Source organism: Sorex fumeus, unplaced genomic scaffold, assembly GCF_029834395.1.
Source record: "Sorex fumeus unplaced genomic scaffold, SorFum_2.1 ptg000123l, whole genome shotgun sequence".
Taxonomy (NCBI): domain Eukaryota; kingdom Metazoa; phylum Chordata; class Mammalia; order Eulipotyphla; family Soricidae; genus Sorex; species Sorex fumeus.
Window position 1 is genome coordinate 5,012,569 of NW_026606180.1, and position 23,326 is coordinate 5,035,894.

The 23,326-nt window shown below is 48.6% G+C and overlaps 1 protein-coding gene across 1 annotated transcript in view; it reads right to left on the bottom strand.

The window, feature by feature from the left end:
- The window catches only part of ZFAND3 (zinc finger AN1-type containing 3), a 306,708-nt gene extending 291,842 nt beyond the window's left edge, over positions 1–14,866 (bottom strand). The window contains exon 1 of the mRNA XM_056137350.1: positions 14,673–14,866. Coding sequence (XP_055993325.1) covers positions 14,673–14,743 — 71 coding nt within the window. The 5' untranslated portion in view covers positions 14,744–14,866. The remainder of the gene's footprint in view (positions 1–14,672) is intronic.
- Positions 14,867–23,326: the final 8,460 nt, after the last annotated feature.

A 23,326-nucleotide genomic window follows, 5' to 3' on the forward strand; every position in this document is an offset into this window, starting at 1 on the left:
TAAACTGTTCCCAAGCTTCATACCTTTTCAACTCTCCTCCACGCTATAGCAGAATGAAATATAAATATCATCTGTTATCCATGCTTAAAATCCTTAAATGGTCTCAACTACTTCCAGAACAAAATTTAAACTCAAACTCACTAGCACAGAATTATTAATCCCAGTTTCATCTTGCTTCCTTCCATACAATACAGTTAATGCACTCAACAGCATTTGCAGTTCAGTAAATCTGGCATGCTTTCTTAATCCCTTGAATAAGATGCTCTGATCTGGAAAACCCTGCCTCAGCCCTCACTTGATACCTCACTTCAACACTCAGCTACTCAGAATAACCCTTCCCGGCCCGCTTCTACTTCCAGTCTCTAAAAAGTGCTCTCACCGTAACATTTTCCTCATGGTGTTTTTTGTCAGCGAGTAGGGTGTTTGCCTTGCGGCCGACCCAGGTTCGATTCCTCCGTCCCTCTCAGAGAGCCTGGCAAGCTACCAAGAGTACCCCGCCCGCACGGCAGAGCCTGGCAAGCTCCCCAAGGCGTATTCAATATGCCAAAAAAACAGTAACAAGCCTCACAATGGAGATGTTACTGGTGCCCGCTTGAGCAAATCGACAAACAATGGGAGGACAGTGCAACGGTGCGGGTTTTTTGTCAATTCACCCTTTTACAATGAGTCTTCTTAGGGCAGAAGCCAGAGCAGAATGTCGTGCCCACCAGACTTCAAGACATAGTATCTTCACAAATACTTGCTGAATTAGAGACTGGGTGTAGAAAATAGCCTAATCAGTCAATAGTGGTAATAAATCTCACCAACCAAATGACACTGGTCATAAGATTATCATAAATTCAAACTCCTCGTTGAGGCAAAATAGTTCTGTATCACCAATGTTTCATTAAAGGCTAGGAAATGAGCCCTTAATATAATTAGCATGGCAAGGAAATATGCCAAGAGCTTGACAGACATCAGAACTCACTAGTCCTCAAAGCATTCTAAGTATTTACTTTTTTCTCCTGCTGTTGTTCTTGTTTTGAGGACCATGCCCAGAAGTACTGCCAGGGATTTGGGCCTGGGGAAAGGGAACAGCAGAGGCCTCTTAAGGACCAAACCCAGGACCTCACGTAAATGAGCTAAATAATCACTGCCCTCAAATGCTGTTGCTGCTTTTTTAAATAAAGGCAGTGATGTAAACTACTCAAGTCAAGCTGAAAGTTATAAGGTCAATTTTAAACCCAGAACTTCAGCTGCTAAAACCCTTGCCTAGTCCAGTTGGTTTTCCACAGGTAAGAGATCAGACGAAATATTCTCTTCAACTGTGAAGCTATTCAAGAATAAACGGATTTGATGGGAGGGGACCCATCGTCAGCCTCCCAACAAGTGGGAAAGATCTTATTTCTCAGGGAGCACTACTATTAAATTCTTTAAAATTTGATCAACTCCCCCCCCCCCCCCGCCCCGTCTGTTAGCGTCAAAGATCTTTTTTAAAAGAAGGATTTAGGGGTTGGAAAAATAGTACAGCGGGTAGGGCGTTTGCCTTCACATGGCCGACCCAGGTTCAACCCTCGGCATCCCATATGGTCCCCCAGCCTTGCCAGGAGTAATTCCTGAATGTAGAACCAGGAGTGACACCTGAGTATCATTGGGTTGGGGGGGGGGGGGGATAAAAAGGCTGGGGGAGGGGCCTGGGGGCCAGGAGCCGACCAGAGGCCAAACACTTGCATTGCCTGAGCCTGTGGCTTCACTCCCAGGGGCTGCCATGTCCCTGGCAGCTCAGCCTATGATCCAGCACAGCAAACTAGTTCCAGTTCCACTGCAGCCAAGTGCTGTGTGAGCAACAGGGACAGAAGACATGCTAGCCACAGCTGAGAGTGGCACCCCCAAAGGAATGTATAAAACACAGCAACTCATGAAGAAGGACAACCCCCTCTTTGTGAACACCACAATCTGATTTGTGACCCTTTGGTCATCATGCCATCAGGAAAGGAAGAGGGGAGACATCTAAAATTAATACAAAATTAATATAAGCGGGGATCAAAGAGATAACAGTATGGGGTGAAGATGATTGCCTGCATGTGGCTAACCCCGGTTCAATCCCCAGCTCCATATGGTCCCCGGTGCAGACCAGGAGTGGACTGCCTCGACACACCACTCCCCTCCCCCCAAAAAGCGTTAACGGGTTAATAGGGCCAGAGAAACACACTACAGGGGTATAGCTGCTTGCCTTGTATGCAGCAGACTCCAGTCTGATCCCAGGCACTGCATGTGGTGCCATAAGCACTGCCAGAGTGATCCCTGAGCACAGCCGGGTGTCACCCAAAAAGCACTGTAGCACTGTCCTCCCGTTGTTCATTGATTTGCTCGTGCAGTCACCAGTAACGTCTCCATTGTGAGCCTTGTTGCTACTGTTTTTGGCATACTGAATACGCCATGGTAGCTTGCCAGGCTCTGCCACGTGGGCAGGATACTCTCCGTAGCTTGCTCTCTGAGGGGCGGAGAAATCGAACCCCGGCCGGCCTCGTGCAAGGCAAACGCCCTACCCGCTGTGCTACTGCTCCAGCCCATCACCCAAAAAAAGAAAACAAAAAATACATTAAAAAAGCTAACAAAAAATAAGAGTTGTTTTGCCAATAACAGCAAGGTAAGCAGACGGATAAAACCGTGATGAACTCTCCCCATCAGGTTTGGAAATTAAAGGAGAGGATTAAAAACCCATATGAAGTGGGGCCGGCTTTGGTGACAGCATAAAGGAAAGAAGGCAGGTTTCGCGTCTGGCCTACTGCAGTAAAGAGAGCATCACCATCCTTCCAACCGGGTGAGGAGATGCCTCCAAATGTGATGAAGACTCGTCTATGGAGTTCTACCAGACGAAACATCAAGTTTGCTAAAACCTGCTGCCACTTCAACTAGACTTTAGTTTAGAATTTGTGTCCCAGTCCTCATCCTATGATCTTCAGCACATCCCTGCAAAAGCCCCGGGGCTCACACCCAACACTCAGAAAGACACTTTCCCCATGGGAGCCTTGTGGACAGCAGGTATGAGCCGGGGGTGTGGGGGCGACTAAAACCTCATGGGAAGGGGGGCGTTCTGGTCCGTCCTTCACGCCGTACCGAGGTCACCAGTTGCCCCCCGCGAGCGGCTCTCCAGCATGGCCACGGCCCCAGAAGCACAAGGACTTAATGCAGAACCCAGCAGCTTGGAGCAGAAAAGTGAACGGACTATGCATTGATCCAGGCCATCAAGTCTGCCGGAGGGGAAAGGGTGTTGCCCCATTCGCCCTCTCCTCTCTGGAAAGAAAGATGGCGGCCACATGGGAGCCTTGTGGACAGCAGGTATGAGCCGGGAGTGTGGGGGCGACTAAAACCTCATGGGAAGGGGGGTGTTTCGCTCCGCCCTTCACGCCCTACCGAGGCCACCGGTTGCCCCCCGCGAGCGGCTCTCCAGCACGGCCAGGACTCCAGAACACAGAAACCAATTTCTTAACTATCTGACTTTCAGTAGAAATACCTCCAGGGTCAATAGGTAAAATAGCAGAAATCCAAAACCAACATTTAATTCTTGAACCCAGCTGTAGAAAGCAAATCACTTCACAATGCCTTTTCAGCATGTCTGATTTGGGGGGGGGGGGGGGGGGGGTAAACTCTAAATAATAGTGGTGAATCTTTTATTGAAACAATGAATCTAATCAAAGCAGATAGAGTGTTAACTAGAATTCATCTGCCTCACAGGGACGGGGAGGGGTGGGGGGTGGGGTTTTATTGGGGTTCTTCATGGTAAAAAATAAGTATTGGTAAAGGGAAATGTGTTTGATATTTGCATGACTGTATTGGTAAAGGGAAATGTGTTTGATATTTGCATGACTGAGACCTAAACCTGAAAGCTTTGTAACCTTTCCCACAGTGATTCAATAAATAAATAAAAAAATTAAAAAAAAAGACACTTTCCCTTCATCCCCCCTACCACTTTTTCACGTTTGTCTCTCTAGCCCTTACGGATGTGGCCATGGCTTAAAGTTAGACAAGATGGTGACAAGGAGGCATCGATTTTCATTCAGTCATCACACCTTATTTTTGATACTAGCAAAATTTTTAAACAATAATAATAAAGTTCCACATAATGGTTATACCCTACTTCCCCCACCACCAAAAGGGGGGGAAAAAAAACTCGCAAAAAATCTGCAACAATTACGTAATGAAATGCAGTACAACGAAAACTATTGAGGTGAATCTTGAGTATCCAGTGACCAGACAGTACAAAAGCAAAGGTAGGAGCTGGGGACCCAGCCCAGGGGTAGCAGACCTCTCAGGCAGGAGACCCTGAGCCTGATCCCAGCAACACACACAAGAAAATAAAATGTTTTTGGTTTTGGACCACACGTGGCAATGCTCAGGGCTTACTCCTGGCTCTGCACTTAGGAATTACTCCTGGCAGTGCTCAAGGGATTATATGGGGTGATGGGGAAGAACATGAGCTGGCCGTGTGCAAGGCAAACACCCTACCCACTATACTATCTCCCCCCCAAAAAAAAAAATTAAAGCGTTATTTTTAAGACACAGCCTGAATTAGAACCTGTACAAAAAAGTTATCGGGGGGAACGGAGAGAGAGTACCACAGGTAAGGCATTTGCCTTACATATGGCTGACCCTGGTTCAAGCATCCCATATAGTCCCCTTAGCCCACCAGGAGTGATCCATGAGCACAGAGCCAAGACTAAGTCTGAGTACCACTGAGAGGGCCCACCCACAAAAAATAAATAGATAAAAATAAAAAGTCAAAGTTAATGGTATCCATATTCATATTCCCCTGGACTCCTGGCCTAAAGAATGAAAGAAGGCCGGCAGTCCAGGTGCCCCACCTGCCTCTGGGTGACCCAGCCACGTTCAATTCCTGGAAACACATCTTAAGCAGCAGCAGGAGTGATCCCTGAGCACCCCTGGGTATGGCCCAAAAACCCGAGGGAGAAAAAGCTGACCAACAGCAGAGCCAGGCCAGGGTAGGGCACACAAAGCAACCATCCAGGAATGTCCCCCACCGCCTGGAGTGAGCTCTGAGCACAAACCAGGAGTAGCTACTAAGCAGCCCAAGGTGTAGCCCAAAAACAAACAAAAGCACAGCACTACAAGACATCTTCACACAGTGTGCAGAAATGCTCCCAATGCATGTGAGGGAAAAACCAAATGCCTGGCACAAGAACCTGACTGTGGAAAGAATGTCCGGGATATTTTCAGATAACCAGACTTCTTCCAGCAAGTGGGACTGAGAGTGTGACTATTTCACGCAAATGCACTTTAACTTGCCTGGCCCTAAGAACGCAAGTCAGACATCACCAACTGTTACGCCATCCCACTTGACTGCAGCAGACACTGACAAAAGCACTCCCCAGGGAAGGTCCCGGAACAAGGAGGCGAGGCATGAGCCCAGCTCAAATACCAGGCACCGCTGTGACCCCCCAACCACCAGAGGCTGGCTTTTGAGCACAGAGCCAGGAATACACTTTGTGAGGCCTGATCCTCATTCCCACCCCAGAAACGGGTCCGAAGTTCAAATTCACCAGCTCTTTGCCAGATCTTTGAGAAGGCCATGAGACTCGCAGGCACTCGAGAGTCCCCCCCCAAACTCCCAACATGGAATGCTGTGATCCGGTCTACCCGTCCAGTGGGAGCAAGCCCCCCTCTCCTGGGACAGCTGCTCCTATCCCATCCCACCTGTCTGGTCAGGACTCCTGGGGCCAGTGAGTGACTAAAGGCAGTGAGTGAGCACTGCACCTTCCTCCTGTTGTTTATTTCCTGCCTCTGGAAGCAGCTGGAGCTGTGACTTCAATTGTAGCACTGGGAGCAGCTATCTCTCCCGGCCTCGAGCTACCTACTCCCCGCGCCCCCCCCCCCCCCCCCCCTGTCCATTGGCTGCAATCCCTCAGCCGGTGTACCAGTTCGCATTTTCCCATTCCTATTGGATATGCTAATAAACTCCGCCTTCCTCTGAGTATGTAAAACTGAATTTACCTAAAGTCTAATGCACTTTAGTCTAATCACCTATTCACAGCCGCCATCTGAGATTAACTTTTTTTTTTTTTTTGGCATCCCTCTTTCCATGAGGTAGAATTTTTTTTTTAATTTTTATTAGTGAAACACCATGAGGTACAGTTGTAGACTTACAAATTTTTGTGCTTGGATTTCAATTATACAATGATCAAATACCCATCCCTCCACCGGTGCCCATTTTCTACCACCACAGGTCCCAGTATCCCTCCCACCCCCCAACCCCCCCATCCCACCCTGCCTCTGTGGCAGGGCATTCCCTTTTGTTCTCGCTCTCCTTTTGGGTGTTGTGGTTTGCAAAAGAGGCATTGAGTGGCAATCATGTTTGGTCTATAGAGATTTACTTTTTGCAAAAACAAGCAATTTTCCTCTATGAATGTCACAGTCCAAGGTGAGTACCTTTAAAATGTTTCTCCCTCCTCAGTCGCACATGCTAGGGGAAAAGGCAGCTCAGATAGAGAAGGGAGCACTAAGTCAAGGGTGTTTGGAGGATCCTCCCAGGATGGGAGATGCATGCTGAAAGCAGACTATAGACCGAACATGATTGCCACTCAATGCCTCTTTTGCAAACCACAGCACCCAAAAGGAGACAGAGAACAAAAGGGAATGCCCTGCCACAGAGGCAGGGTGGGATGGGGGGTGTGAAGGATACCGGGATTAGTGGTGGTGGAGAATGGGCACTGGTGGAGGGATGGGTACTCGATCACTGTGTAACTGAAACCCAAGCACAAAAACTTGTAAGACTACAACTGTACCTCAGTGTTTCACTAGTAAAAAGTAATAAATAAATAAATAAATATAAATAAATAAAATGTTTCTCCCTCCAGCTACCAGGAGACAGTAGCCGTGTATGTGCCCACCAGGTCCACTCTCCGGCAGGCAGCACCCCCTGCCACACGGCTTCTGCATGTTACTGGGTGGAGGCCTGCAGGCCCCCAGACACCGCATGGGCTTGAAGTTCAGCACCACAAGTCCACACTGCACAGCAAAGCTTATCGCCCAAAGTTGATCCTTAGGTCCCTGTGCACCAGCTAGGAGAAGACCACCAGGAGCCCTATTTTAAAAAAATATCTACACTGATCTCTATTAATCCAAAACGACACTATCTATGTACCTCTGAAGTTGCCAGCTTAATAATGCAAAGAACAGAGATGACTAGCAAAAAAAAAAAAAACTAACATTAAAAAAACTAAATTATAAACCAACTTGCCCTAAAACTTTGATTACCAAAACTGATCAAAGGAATACTGCCCAGTAATCTGGTCCAACAGAACCACCGCTTTTCCTGATGGAATTAAATTTACTAGAAATGCAAAGAAACTCAGAGCTAAATCAGCAAAGTGATTTTCATTTTCAGAAAATTCATTTTCAGATTTTCATTTTCAAAATGAGAAAAAAGATATGGAAAACTCACAAGATACCATAGTTGACAGGTCTAACGGCCAGATGGGTAGGGCGTTTGCTCTGCGTGTGGCTGACCCAGGTTCCATGCCCAGTACCACATACAGTCACCCAAGCCCTGCCAGAAGTAACCCCTGGGTGCAGAGCCAGGAGTAAGCCCTCAGCAACGCAGGGTGTAGCTCCCCCAAACAAAAAGTAAACAGGCTTGGATGGCAATCATATCTCAATACAAATGGAAGAATTCGAAGAAAGTGCGGGTGCCTACCTGACTGCCTATTAGATCAGCACAACACCGCTTTCGGAGTATGAAGTGCTGGACCCCTGTTCCCCAAGAGCAGCTGTTATCTACTGAACTAGTACTGTGGCTTCAACCTATGAACCTAAAATTAAAAACCAGTGAGCTCGGGGGCCCAGGGCAGGAGCGGGGACACCGAGGGGCCAAAAAGAAGGTAAAGAAATGAAGGTGCATGTCTTGCTTTGCAGCAAACCCTGCGCAATCCCTGGCACGTGGTCACCGAGCACCTGGGTGCAGCCCCGGAGGCTCCCACATCATCAAGGGTGCCTCTCAAGGCCCCTGGAGCACGCCAGGCATGGCCCAAAAGCCAGAAAGAAAAAAGAATCACTGGGGGAAGAGTGGCACTGGGGCTACACGCAGTGAACAGGCCTGAGGGGACTCCGCGTGCTCAGGGGGCCATGTGTGACACTGCTGATCCACACCAGGGTGAGCAGGATGCAAGGGAACTCCCCTCCCGAACCTTGGTACTGTCTCTACAGCCCATAACAAAACAATTCTTAACCTCAATGTTGATTTTTGATTAGTGCAAGACGTAAAAACTCTGCATCACTATATAGACACAACCTGCTAATGACCTAGTCAAAAATCCAAACTAGTTCTCACCCTCTTGTTACTCTTTCAGTAATTAAGATTTAATATACTAAGCGGGGGGGGGGGGGGGGGGGGGGGGCGGGGAGTAAGGATTTGTTCACGCAACGGATTCTTTCGGCGAGGGCTCCCAGACAGTACACAGGAAGCCTGGCGGCCTCGACAGCAACTCTCGGCCAACCAGGCTGTCAGTTCAACACCAGGCCAGACGCCGCGATGCTGTTCGAGCCAGCAGTGCTCCGGCAGCTGTGGGCCACACCCGTGAGTGCATGTTCAGACTGAGGCCATGACGACTGGGAGACCAGGGACTGAAGGGCCTCTCCGCACCAACTGAGAAAGCACTAGCCCACCGCCCTGCACGTGTGTACCCTGACTCAATCCCCAGACCACACACGGTGCCCATCACGGCTGACCCCTGGCACCTCCAGGTATGACCCCCCCCAAAAAAAAGTTAATCCATAAAAACTAATTTTTGTAAGATTTTTAGTCAAAGAATTTCAGTGCAACAAAGATCAACTGCATTCTCCCTTTTCTGGAGAGGGAGGAGTTTGGAAAGGGATTATCTAGCAAATCTGAGGCTAAGTAAAATCACGAGACTTGCGTATCCTGGAAGCGACTAACCCTAACCTAAAAGAGATGCCCAAGAATGAAGACGGTGGTTTCCTCACCTACCCTGCACACTGGCAACCCTGGGCCAATCCCCAGCACAGTGCACAGATCCACAAGCACCTCCGACGACCACTCCTGAGCACGGGCATAAGACCAGTCCCTGGGGAACCACCAGCTGGGGCCCCAAAACCCAAAAGGAAAAGAATCATCTATTAGCTCAACTACTGCGAAGAAAGGTCCGGCTTCTAAAGAATTATCCCTCCATACTCCATCACATTGAAGGGGAAAATAAATACCCGGAGTTTAATCAGGACACAGGACAAGACAACCATACTGACAGGAACTACTTAATTTCAATCATACGCGATCTTCAAGGTCACAGACACAAAGTAAAAGCCCAACACCGGGGCTGGAGCTATAGCACAGCAGGTGGGGTATCTGTCTTGCACGAAGTCAATCCAGGCTTGTTCCCGGGGTCCCATATGGTCCCCCGAGCACTGCCAGGAGTGCCTAAGTGCAGAGCAAGGAGTAAACCCAGGGCATCACTGGGTGTCACTGTCACACCATTGTTCATCGATTTGCTCGAGCGGGCCCAGTAACATTTTGAGACTTGTTGTTACTGTGTCTGGCATATCGAATACGTCACGGGTGGCTTGCCAGGCTCTGCCGTGCGGGCGAGATACTCTCGGTAGCTTGCTGGGCTCTCCAAGAGGGGTGGAGGAATCAAATTCGGGTCAACCGGGTTGGCCACGTGCAAGGCAAACGCCCTACCCGCTGTGCTATTGCATCACAGCCCATCACTGGGTGTAGCATAAAAAAAAATACATAAATAAAATACTATACAAACAAAACTATTCTATTTTTAAGACGATGTTTAAGACGGTTTTATAATAGAGGGCGAATTAGTGCCAAAGCTGGAACGAACATTCTGATTAACTAGTGATTCATGTTGTATCCACGTGACCCTGAAAGCCCAGGTTAAGCTGGTGGAAGTCTGGCAGCTGGAAGAGTAGGACAGAAAACCCAAAACCACTATGAAGGCCACACACTGCCAAGCAAAGGAAGTTCTCTACCAATTCCCAAAACCTAGGCTCAGAGGGAAAAAATGATAAAAAAGTAATCCAATTTAAACCAGTCAGAACCCTGTGGCTGGTAAGAAAATGAAATAGCACATAATGTTACATGTTCAATCAACTTTTTACAAGCACTCAACTCAATGATGAGGAATTTGTTTTGTGAAGGCCGGAGAGCAGGTGGGGCATTTGTCTTGCAAGCAGCTGAGCACTGCCAGGCGTGACTCCCTGAGCACAGAGCCAAGAGTAAGCCTGAGCAGAGCCAGGAATAGACCCTGAATACCGCCAGGTGTGATCCCTGAGCACAGAGCCAGGATTAAGCCCTGAGCAGCACCATGTGTGACCCCAAAATGAAAACAAAAACAGGATTTATTTTGTGAGATTACTCTCCACCTCTGCCTAACCCCAAACTTATTTAAAGTGCGTCTATTATCTAGTAAATCTAATGGCTAAGCAAAATGCTTCAATGGAATGCACCACAAAGAAAAGGTGTATAATAAACACTATTCCCCCAAAATAATTTACTTGAGTAAATTATCCCGTTTGGGGGAGAAGGTGCCTCCCAGGCGGTGCTCGGGGGCCCAGCTGTCTCCACCACCCAGCAAGTGTCCAAGGATGCTGGGGTGCTTGGGCGCTGCAGTGTGGAGGAACATGGGGGTCTCAAGGCACTTGCACACCACCACACTCGGCAGTTCTCAGGAGGTCATGAGGTGGCAGATGAGTCCTGACCACTGTCCAGGACCCTCATGTATAAAATTACGACAATCAAAACAAGTTTGCCAAATAAATCCCACATTTCAACTTATGTAAGCGTTTAACTTCTTTATGAAGTGGCCCTTCCCTAAGACTCTTTATTACAATGCAACAGACTTCTGCAACTGTAAAAGCAGAATGTTAATAGAATTACCCAAAAAAGTCCGTATTTCCCCCATTCTAATGATACTTTCTATTATCCAGTAACATATTCAGAGTTTTCTTATTTCCTTTACCTTTTTAATGGAACTTTAGGCCTGCTCTTTTGAGAACCCCTAAAACACAGTTGTGAAGAACCTAGCTGTCTCAGAACATCTTAAATGTCTAGACAGTTTTAAATCTATTATCTAATACTATTTGCACAGGGGCCCGCTCGAGCAAGTCGATGAACAACAGGAGGACAGTGACAGTGAATTGCACACGTATAGGTTAGAAGTATACGTATCTATTTCAACTAAGGGAAATTGTCCTAATTGGCTATTTCAAACCAGATTTGACATTGTTTTTTAAATGATTACTGAATGCCTAAAATGAATCAGGAAAATAATGTTATTCCACTGTAAATCCATGTGTCAAAGATGAAACTGTATGATCCTAAGTTCTGAAAACATGTATGTTTTGTTCTACAAATCATTTCCAATGGTCATACACAAGTAAGTTCTCTTTTGGGTTTTTTGTTTTGTTTTTGTTTTGGGTCAGGCGTGTGCGAAGCAAGCTCCTTGACCGCCGTATGATCACTCCGGTCCTTCAAGTAAATTTTCCACAATTGCCAAGGTAGTCCATTTCACAGTGAATGATAGTCTCTTTATAACAATAATTTAATGACCTGCAAGCAATTATACAACATTAGCCAAGAAGAGAGAACTATAAACTATGTATTCAAAGAACTAACCATTTGCTTCGCAAATCTCCATTCTAACTGCCTCCCACAAGACCTCCAAGTTCTCCTACTTAACCACGGCCCTTCACTTGGTGGCGGGAGTCAGTGACTGCTGAAGAATAGTAATACGAAGGAACAGTCTTTGGTTCTACTGCGTAAGAACATCCCAACAGACTCCCCTGCAGATGGGGGCCCACACAAGATCAATGCACAGAACTACAACTTCCATCAAACACATGGTAACAAAAGTTTCTAGAAAGTACAAAAACCTTCATATTAAGAGACAAGGCAAAAGTTACATTTTTTTCCTCCGCTTCTTGGGTCACACCCAGCAATGCTCAGGGGTTACTCCTGGCTCTGCACTCAGGAATTACTCCTGGCGGTGCTCGGGGGACCATATGGGATGCTGGGAATCGAACGTGGGTCAGCCGGGTGCAAGGCAAATGCCCTACTGGCTGTGCTATTGCACCAGCCCCAAAAGTTACTTCTTAATGGCCTTCACATCTACTCTCCATTTTCTCTGTCTGCCACAGAAATCAGGCCAACATGACTGTTGGTTGGGTTACACTAACAAGTCTTCACGCCTCTGGATTCAGTGACACCCCACAAACAGACCCACAAACCCAGCCACACTGGGTGATTATGAATAAAGATTACTTAATAGGAATAGTCTCCATATTCAAGGAAATCACAGGGCTGGAGAGATACCTCCACGAGCCGAGCCCACGCTCTGTAGAATGGAGCCCCAGGTTCAGTTCCCAGCACCCATTGGCCCCCTGATCACCACTGGGGGTAACTCCCCAATACAGCGCCAGGAACAGTCCCCCAGCACCACCCAGGTATGCCCTCCGTTCAAAAAAGAAAAGGAAAATCACATCACTGTCTGCTCAAAGTTCTTCAACAGCTTCCCAGCACTCGGGATAAAACGGCAAAGCCCTGAACACCACTTGGTCCCGTGCCACATCTGCCCCCACTGCTGCCGTCTCATCTTTAGCTGATGCACCTTTCACAAGCTACCTACCAACCCCAACAAACTTTCAGTTCCTCACAAGTGCAGTGCTCCAGCTTATCTCTAGCCCCTTGACTGGCCCACCCCCTCTGCCTCCACGGTACTCGGATCTCCATCCTCTCCTACCGCTCCCAGCTGCTCCAGGCACTTCTCACTACTCCCACCTCAACGGCGTCTCCCCCACTGAACCATTCCAACCCAAACGTGGTCCCTTTATTTCTCTATACCCTTTGTTCCCAGGAGGCCCGGGGCCCCTTGTCCACCAACAGATCAGAGCCACCCAAGTATATGTTACACGTATTCTATTAATGAACATACTGTAAAGGAAGCCAGGAAATAAGGAATTCCATTTTTATACAATGGAAGCTAAGCAGCAATTTTATTACACTACTTAAGTATAAAGTACAGACTACATACCCGGGCAACAATAACCCTAGTCACCTTTAGCAAAAACATTATACTTCTGATGAACCCTTTCGACAAAAATAGCAAACCCTTTGTGCTACTTTCTACCATAGTCACAATTACAGAGCATGAAAGTGCAAGATTGGACCTTTTTTTTAATGCAATAGCTGCCTGGAAGGTAAATAGGGCATCAATGTAACTATTTCTCTGTGGTACTACCAAACTTTCAAACTTTCTCGGCTGCTACTAAAACTCTGCGGGCTAAAGATAAGGGGCTATCCTTTTTCCCTTAACTTCTGCATTTTTCAGTAAGGGGCCCACTTTTAACATGTTGCCAGGACGGAGATCTTTCCTATATCCTGCCAGTTGTCTGGCTACTACTTTCTCCAAGCCACCGTCCTTTCTTAAGCAAGTCAGATCCCATGTGGGGTTTGTGACACCAAACTTTTGCAAGGCAGCGGCTGATGTCACAAAAGCGATGGTACCAAGTACTCTAAAGACCTCTTCAGCTCCATCCTCAACTTGCTTGATGGAGGGGGCGAACAAGCCATCCTCCTCCCTACCCGGTTCCTCATCTATAAGGCAATAACGGTTCCTACAGGAATTGATGTCCCTGGAAACATTTACAAAACCCAATTATGACTCAAATCAAGAAGAGGGGAGAGCCATAAAGCCCTAAAGCACTTTCACATTTTCAGAACTTTGAGCGATGCCAGAGCTTCCACCAAAAAAAATTAGAATTTCCTCCTCATCTCTGGATCTAGCATAAATCCACCTGAAAATCAACGTTCTCTTCCTTGCCTGGGCTTCTAGAATCATATATAATCTCTACCTAACCACCCCAAAGACCTGGGAGAATAGAAAGAGAAACAGTTGCAGCATCTTCTCCAGGAGGTCCCCTCCAGAAGTGAGCATTTCCTCACTGCCTCTCTGCAACGCTACCTACCGCCCCTGAAAAATAAAACCGAAAGGGGGAAACCGAAGGACCTGTCAGGAAAGCTGGCCTGCCCAGTCCCGGGTTTCCCTGGGACCCCGGGCGTTTCGAGGGGATCCAGAACTGCAACTTCAGTGGGCGAAGTTGGTTTCTCACCCGGGTCATTCTGTCTCCGCTCTTAACGCCGCAGGGCCAGGTGATATAGATTGGCCGCCGCGGCTATTTTTATCGCATGTATCTAATTGTATCTATTTCCTAGGGAGTCCAGCGGGAGAAGGAAACGACCGGGCCCCCGTGCGGGGCTCCCGCTTCCGCAGGCCACGCACGCCGGGCCGACCCGAGACCCTTCGGATGGCCATTTCGGGGGCGTTTTTCCCCCGAAAATGTTCTGGCTTTTCGGCGCCCTGGGGGGTGGGGGCGGGGGCCTCCCCCGGGGGGCTGGCGAGGAGGGTCCCCGGGGGTTCTGGGCGCGCGCCCAACAAACGCGCCGAGAACGCACAAGCGGGCCGCGGCCGGGTTCTGGGTTCGACTCCGGGGTGACGTGGCCCGGCTTCCGCGAGGCCGGGGGGCGCGGGGGGCGCGATTGGGGGGGCGATGATGCAAGTCCCGGGTGGGGGGCGGGGAGGGCGCGGGAGGCGCCCCCGCCCGCCCGGCCCCGCGCCCGCCCCGCCCGCCCGCCCGCCCGCGCGGCCACTCACCCCCAGAAGCCGCAGGGGCAGCGCGGCGGCAGGCTGGGCGCTTTGCTGCGCTCGCTCCCGGCGTCCCCCATGGTCCGGCGGCTCCCGGCGGGCGGCGGGTGGAGGCGGCGGCGCTCCCGGCGGGCGGCGGGGCGGCGGCGGCGGGCCGAGTCCGGGCTCGGGATTCCAGGCCGGTCAGCTGGCGGCGGGCGGCACCACTGCGGGCGGCGGGGGGAGGCCGGGCCGCGGCCGCCGCTGCTCGGGCCGCGCCGACCGGACAATGGCCGCCCCGCCCGCCGCCCCCGCCGGCCCGCGCGATGGTCGCGCCCCGCCGCCGCGGCCCTCGCGCCCGCCCGCGGCCCGCGCCGGCGACGGGCGCCGCGCCGGCCCCGCGTGGACGCGCCGGGCCGCGGGGCGGATCCCCCCTGCGCCGCGGTGGTACGGCCCGGCCGCCACCGCGCAGGCGCGGCCCACCCGGAAGTGGGAGTCGGGGCCGCGGCGCGCCCCGGCCGCGCCCGCCCGCCCGCCCGCTCGCCGGCCTCCCTGCTCGGGCCCGCACCCCGCACCCCGCACCCCGCCCTTCCCCGGCCCGGCGCGGAGCGGGCGTCCCGCCGAGTCGCCCGGAAACGCCCTCCCGCCCGCCGGGCCGCCGGCCCCTGGCGCCGCCCGGGGACGCGCCGCGGAGGCCGCTGCAGGCTGAGGCCTCCCAGCCTGTGCGTGGCCCCCGCGGAGATGCTCGGCCCGGCCAGCCCCGCGCGTCCTGCCCACCGCCCACCCGCCCCCCACTCGGGCCAGGAGCCGCGTGCACCTGCCCGGGCCCATCCCGCTGTCTCCTGGGCAGGGAGAACCCGGACCGGACGCGCGAAGTGTGTCCAGCACCGAACATTATTTGACATCTCTGCCTGCTGCCGTTTGGCTTGCGCTTCCCCCCATCGTTTCTTTTAGCACCTAGACTTGGTTTTTTTTTGCTTTTTGGGTCACACCCGGCGATGCTCAGGGGTTACTTCTGGCTCATGCACTCAGGAATCACTCCTGGCGGTGCTCGGGGGACCCTATGGGATGCTGGGAATCGAACCCGGGTCGACCACGTGCAAGGAAAACGCCCCCCCCCCTCAACCCGCTGTGCTATATCGCTCCAGCCCCACAGCTAAACTTCTGAAGAGCAAGTTTCACCTCCTAACAGTGCTTTTGATGGTGGAGATGTCACTGTCACTGTCCTCCCGTTTTTCAATCGATTTGCTCCAGCGGGCCCAGTAACGTCTCCACCGTGAGACTTGTTGTGAAGGTGATGATTGCAAAAAAAAAACAAAACCAGACCACTTAAAGCCAAAGCACCCCTTGATTGTCAGTGCTACTTGGCATGATATTTAGTTGGGACTTGGTGCATTTTCACAATAAACATTTCTGGCAAGGCCTGGTCAGGCTAGATCAAGTAGGTTTGGGGGGAGGGTTCTTTTGGTTTTTGATTGGGAGTTTGTTTTGGGTTTTGGCTTTTTTTTTTTTTTTTTTTTGCCATACCCAGCTTTACACTCAGGGATCCCTATCTGTGGGCCCAGGAACCATAGGGGATGCCAGAGATTGAACCCAGGTGGGCTGAGTATAAGACAAATGCCCTGCCCGCTATGCTATAGCTCCAGCCCCTGGGCTAGCTCAGTTGCAAGAGAGAGGTGATAGGCAGATTATATCTACAATTCTGGCAAAAGGCCATGGACCTGATACACACCTAACGCTCACTGAACTTACATTGTCCGTAAATGTTTATTCAAATAAGCATAAAATACAGCCTTTGAGTTTAACAACCTAAGACTAAGTGGGACTCGATTGACATCTTGAAAGTTTTATGTATAGAAAAGAAAACAATCTCGTTTTAAAACAAGTATTGGGTCAAGGAGGGCCAGTGTACATTCCTGGCCCACATGTCCCAGAGAATAGCAGAAGCAACAGCAGAACAAGGCACCACGGACAGTCTCTGAGCCCTGCTGGGTATGGAAAAATAAAAGCAAAGAAAATGAAGTGGATGTCTTTTTTTGTTGTTTGAGGGGTAAATACAGCAATGCTCAAGGCTTACTCCTGGTTCTCTGTTCCTGGGGGACCATAATAGGGTGCCAGGGATCAAACCTAGGTCACGTCCAAGGCAAGCACCTTACCCACCTTAATGCCCGGCCCTAAAGAGCTGTATGTTGACCTCACCTGGAGGTGCTCAGAGCTTACTCCTGGCTCTTTATTCGGGGATCACTCCTGGCAGTACTCAGGGACCATATTGGAGGTCAGGAATTGAACCCAGGTCAACTGTGTGCAAGGCAAGTGCCCTAATCACTGTACTTTCACTCAGGCCCTGTTGGCCATAATATTTTTTTAGCACATTTATTGAATACCCAGCACAAGTGTACAAGTGTACAAGGCACTTCCTAATCCTCTGGATATTGTAAGAATTTTCAAATAAAGCACTCACCCACAAATCCAAACTCCGGGAGCTAGGTAATTTTTCACTAATCTTCTCAGACTTCTTGCATTTTTATGCGCATCCTGCACCTCAGCCACCAGTTGCCATCCCTCACAGACACCTTCCATTTTCACCTCCGTTCTTCGTCCCTCCTGTTTCCCTCCTGCCTCCCTGTGTCCCTGCTACCTTTCTCTCTTGCCAGCACACGCCTACTGTTCATGTTAGGAGCTAGTACGTCTTCAATGCCTTCTCATCTCTGCCGAGGCAGAGATGCAGAGATGAGAAGATCGGTCCCTGCTTCCTCCCCTCTCTTCATTATATGGGACCAGAAGATGGACATCTTTGTATTGCATCACATAAGCTAGCTCCAACAGGACTGTCTTTTAAAAATAGCTGTATTGAAACCCCCAACCCAGGGGGAATCTGAAAGCTCCAAGGAGTATCACCTAGATCAGTTAGTTTCACTGCTGAGTGATTTTGTTTTATTTCTACTCCCACCATTCCATTTGTGCAATCCACAAATTTGTATGGCATGGAAGCAAGCAATCCACATTTGCTGAACAAAAGAGCTAATCTGATAAAAATCCAGTCTTACTGAAGCATCTTTTGTCTGCAAGTAACAAAAACCCCTAGATTTCTTCATGTAGAAAAATGAACATATTAAGGGAAATAATCTTATAGAATTCTGAGGCACAGAGAGCAACAAGACATCATGAAGGACTGGGACAAGGATGTAAACTAGCAACAGGAAGCCAGGTAGCTAGTCCCTTTCTTCTCTCCAGGGAGAAAGATCTGCAGTTGCTCTCGTCCCTGCTGTCTCTATTACCTGTTCTTCCCTCCGCTTCTCTCTACAGACCTGTTTTCCCTGCTTCTCTGGGAACAAAGTAGAATGTGAGTGCCCAAACTTAACCTGTCCTCACTTCAAGAACCAATAACGGGATTAGTATCTAAGAATCCCAGTATCCAGAAAGACTCGGATTGGGTGTGTGTGTTGGGGGGGGGGGGGTGTTCAGAGAAGTACTTCAGCAGTAGAATGCCTATTTTTTATATATAAGCCCTGAGATGGTTCCCAATATCACCACCACCACCAAAATAGTGAAAAGTTTGGAACCAGAGATAGAATAATGGATAAGGCGCTTGCCTTGTATGTGGCTGACATGTTAGAGCTCCAGCATTGAATATGGAGGTCCGCAGTGCCCCCGGGCACTGCCAGGATTGATCCCTGTGCACTACCACCCTTAAACCAGCTGTGTTTAAAAAAAAGTTTGGCCCAGTTTATGTCTTTTTTTTCTATTCCTCATAGAGTTGCATCAATCAGTGGATGTGTGTGCAGTAATGCTTTGTTTTCCAGAACAAACACTGGTGCCAGAGGTCTATTCTTGTCACCTGCAATTCCTAAAAAAAAAAATCAGCCATGGTCCTGGCAAAGATTAAAAAGGTGTCTGTCACAGACCAAACGAGGAGCTGGAAATTCAAAACCATAAAATACAATGGACATGTTCAAGAATTTTCCAACAAACCTAGCAACTAAAACTATTTCAGACCTATATTGAAATGACACTCAATAATCCTTCACCAGCTGGTCTCAAGATTTATGATGCCCCATTATTACCTTTTTCTATAGCCTGTATCACAGTTTACAATTAAAAATGTATTTGTGTGTCTCCTCTCCAAAGATGATTTTCATATCGTTCATGGCTATATATGCACAACACCTGGGCACATTTGGTAAGCCATTAAAACTAGAATTGAAACCCAAGCACAAAATTTGTAAGTCTACAACTGTACCTCATGGTATCTCACTAATAAAATTTTTTTTAAAAATTAATCAAGAATAAAAAAAATACCAACAGGAGGCAAGAGATATACTCCAGCAGGTAAGGTTCTGTACCCCCAGCCCCAAGCACAGCTGGGTGTGGAGCCTCTCTTCCAAAAAAAACACCCCAAACGTCAATGTGAGATCCATTTTTTAATTGCATCTCATCAATCCATCTTGGAGTAATATCTCCATAGCCCACCCTCCCTAGAAGAGGTGAACTCACAGAAAGATTCTCGGTCATACTTCAGTTGTAAGAAACTCCTTCCACCTACCATCCATCCTCAGCCGCCCCCCTCCAAATCAGGGGTTACTACCTATCCTGGCCCATCAGCTCTTCATTCGTCGTTCCCAAGGTGTCTATCCGAAGCCCTTAAACCAATGCTTATTGCAAGCCCACTTAGTGGACTGAAAGCTCAAAGAGGACATAAAATTTCAGGGTATCATCAAATTAGGGGGTCAAAATGGGGGGTAATTGGCAGAAGTGGTTTTGTCATAATTGCCTTGACTATTTTCCAGCATGGATTATGCTGCAGATGAACCTGTGATGTGACTCCTGGGGGTAGTTTGCGATCACTGTTGGCCCAAAAGGAGCCATCTTCATGCTCAGTGGGGTCTAGTAAAGGATATTAATGTGCCGCAGCCAGAGCTCTCAAAGCAGCAGCTGAGGTTGTGTGGGGAAGAGCCAAGTGTAAGTTAGGGCAGAGGGATTCACAAGGACTTCCCTGTAAGGGACAGGGGTTAAGATGTACCTTGCATGTGTCCAACCCTAGTCCCATCCACAGCATTACATGGTCTCCCAATCATCACTGGGTGCAGCCCTAGAGCCCTGTGCACCAGCAGGTATGACCCTGAAGGCCCCGAGTAACCCCGAGGGCCCAAGCAGGTACTTGCATTGTTCTAGGAATCTCAGCAAGGAAAGAAGAAAAGGAGAGATAAATCAAAATAATCCAAAAGAAAGAGCATGTGGAGACATGAAAGAAACAGTCTTTCAACAACTTTCCTGTTCAAACCCTCTCCCTTAAAATTCATTTTAGTCTGATATTAGCCTAAATGTTCAATCCAAACTCCTGATCCTAATACTCTCTGCACCATTTCACACAATATTTTGAACCTCATCCCAACCTTAATTCTCCTTTCCTTGAGTTACTTAGCCCAGTTTAACTTTCTTGTGATCTTTAACCTATTTCTGGGAAATGTAGAACCTATAACCCCCCGGGCCACCCCAAAAACGTGGATTCAATAATCAACACATTCAATAATCCACACAGAGAAAAGGGCCTTGGCTGCCAGGAAAAAGAAAGTGAGGCATCTCTCGTCTCCCTGAGTGGCAGAGATTGACCCTGCCCGGCCTCGTGTCCTGTTTTCTATTCAAGACCTTCTCCATCCTGCACATCCAAAACAGACGCAGTTCATATAGTCCCTGTGGATGGAGAACCCTGGTGAACACAAGATCTAAGACCCTTCTGCATCATCTAATCTGCAGGAATAGATGAGTGGATTTCTTATCCTGCACTTAGAGACAATTTCTGGTTTCTGCTCCCCTCCCTCTCTGGTGCTTGATTTTCCAAGGATAACTTTTTCTGTAAATCACTGAATCATGTTCTGCCTCAGGTTGCTGTTGGCCCTTGAGTTTTCTGATGCACAGTTGATTCCTTTAGTCACTTACGGTCTAGTTGGCATGGATAAACTCTTGGAGCCAAGGGAGGAGAAGAGCAGCCAAGCATACCATCTCCAGCCCTTCTCAGGAAACCACAAAGACATTAAATAAAATGAAGAGTGTGAGGGGAAGACAGAGGAGAGGGGGAAAGGCCACGATTTCACGTCCCATATTGTCGTGTTCATAAAACAATTGCTGACTTCTCTGCTGCTTACTTCTGTCTTGGTGTGAAATTTGATTTTACTGACTTTTACATTTCTTTTCAAGAATGGAAATACTGTTTTTTCCCCAGAAATACTTGACCTTTATGCAGGGGGAAAAATCCAATAAGAATGCAAAATCCTCCCAAATACCATTCCCTAAGAGACCCCCTTTGGTGTCTAGTCTAGCAGGCTTTTCTTTTACCTATGGTTATATATATGGACTCAGATAATACAGAGTATATGCGAATATTATATTTTCAGTGGTATCTGTTGAACCGAAATAAGGCATAAGGCATTCTCTACCTCTGAACCACAAAACTGGCTCTCTAGCTAAGTATCTTCTTGTGTGTGTATATACACACATGAATTATGTGTGTAAATATATGTACATACACATCTATAAGTATATATGTGTGTATCATATCTATGAGGGTTTGGGGGGATCTCACCCAGTGGTGCTCAAGGCTTACTCCTGGCTCTGTGCTCAGGCATCACTCCTGGCAGGGCTTGGGAAACCACATGGGGTACCTGGACTTAATCTGGCTCAGTCATATCTGAGGCAGGGGCCTTGCTCACTACACTATTCAGTCAGCCTACAGATGGTGGTTTGTGTTCATTGGTTTGGCATTTTTTGTGATGCCGGCATCAAACCCAGGATCTCACACAAGCTCTACGACCAAGCCATGTCTCCAACCCTATATGTTGTTTGTATTTGTGGCTATACTTTATACATGAAATAATATATATGCTTACATATTTTTTGTTTTGGGGCCACACCTGTTGGTGCTCTAGGACTGACTCCTACCTCTGTGCTTAGGAATGACTCCTGGAAGGCTCGAGGGACCAGATGGAAAGCTGAGGATTAAACCTGGTTTGGCTAAGGTAAGGCAAATGCCCTACTTACTGAACTATTGTTCTGTCTCTTATGTATAGGAATTTTTGTTCGACACACAAAAGAATCTCCAGACCTAGCAGCTCACCACAGAGTTGCCTCCAAACTTTAAGCCAAGCCAATTTCACCAGGGTGCCTCAGATGGGAGCAGGTGTTGTCCCTCCACCTGCCCCCTAAGAATCCCATGGCCACCAACTTCCAGAACCAATGAGAAGTGCAGGTACGTGGGTTCAGTGACTACAAACTCCAGGCCTCGAGGGATAGGGCATGGGCCGGTTCCTCTCATCCCCCCATCCCCATGGGACCCTGGAGGTCATGCTCACATACTGCCTTTGGATGCTGCTTAAGCTGCTTGGGCCATGATCCAGAGACACACAAAAGAATCTTCAAACCAAGCAGCTCTCTGCAGAGATTTCTCCAGACCCCAATTGTCTAAAATTTTAGAATTCCAGATGCACAACATCTTATGCTTCCTGCAGCCTGAAACTACTCAGGGACCCTCCATAAAAACAGAACAAGCGATACAAAAGAGAGTATGGGGGAGATTGTCTGCCATAGAGGCAGGGGAGGGGTGGAATGGGGGGAAATACTGGAAACATTCGTGGTGGAAGATGTGCACTGGTGGAGGATGGGTGTTCGAGCATTGTATGACTGGAACTCAAACAGGAAAGCCTATAACTATATCTCATGGTGATTCAACAAAAAAGAAAGAAATTTTGTTGTAAGGAATTGACTTATACAAGAAGGCATATGGGAACTGAGACATCTCCAAGTCCACAGTTCCCAAACCTGGAAAATAGGAGCCAATGAATGATAGCACTTCCAGTGTGAGTCTGAAGACAAAAGACAATGGCTCAGGTGCCAGAGAGATAGTACGTTGTCTTCCACACAACTGACCTCGGTTACATCCTCAGCATCACATGACCACCAAGGACCCTAGGAAAGACCCCTGGACACAGAAACACACACGTTTCACCGAGTATCTGTGTACTTTATGGCTCAGTCAGGTAGACATTCAAAATTAACCATCAAGATGAAATCATGGGCTTCAAGGCTACCTGAGTTCATGCCTGGTTCTACCACCTAATAGGTCTAAGTCTTTACGGCAGTTGCTTGAGCCAGCTGTGCCCTCATCTCCTCATCTGTAAAGGAAGGAGCTGTACAAGCTGTCCTTTATCTGCCAGTTTCTCTTTGATGGTTGTGCAGGCTTCCAGACCTTCTCAAAGAAGTAAACACTAGGTTTAGGGAGGGAGCCCCATCCCTCTGGCATCAGGAGTTGAGGTTGACTCTGAGGGAGTTGGGGCCTTCCTGTGCTGGCTGGCCAGCTCTGCCCTCAGATATCAAGTGTCCTTAGGACAATATCAGCCTGAAACTACTCAGGGACCCTCCTTAAAAACAGGCTGCCTGGGGAGCAACCCAACACAGAGGCTAGAAAAGGGATGGAGAAAGAGAAAGACTAAATCATCAAGATATTGTTTGAGTCAAGTAGGAATTTGACTTGCACACGGTCAATTCAGGTTCAATTCCCAGCATCCCATATGGTTTCCCTAGCACCGCCAGGAGTAATTCTGAGTGCAGAGCCAGGAGTAACCCCTGAGTAATTGCCGGGTGTGACCCAAAAAGAAAAAAGAAAGATATTGTTTGAGTCTTTGAGAAGTATG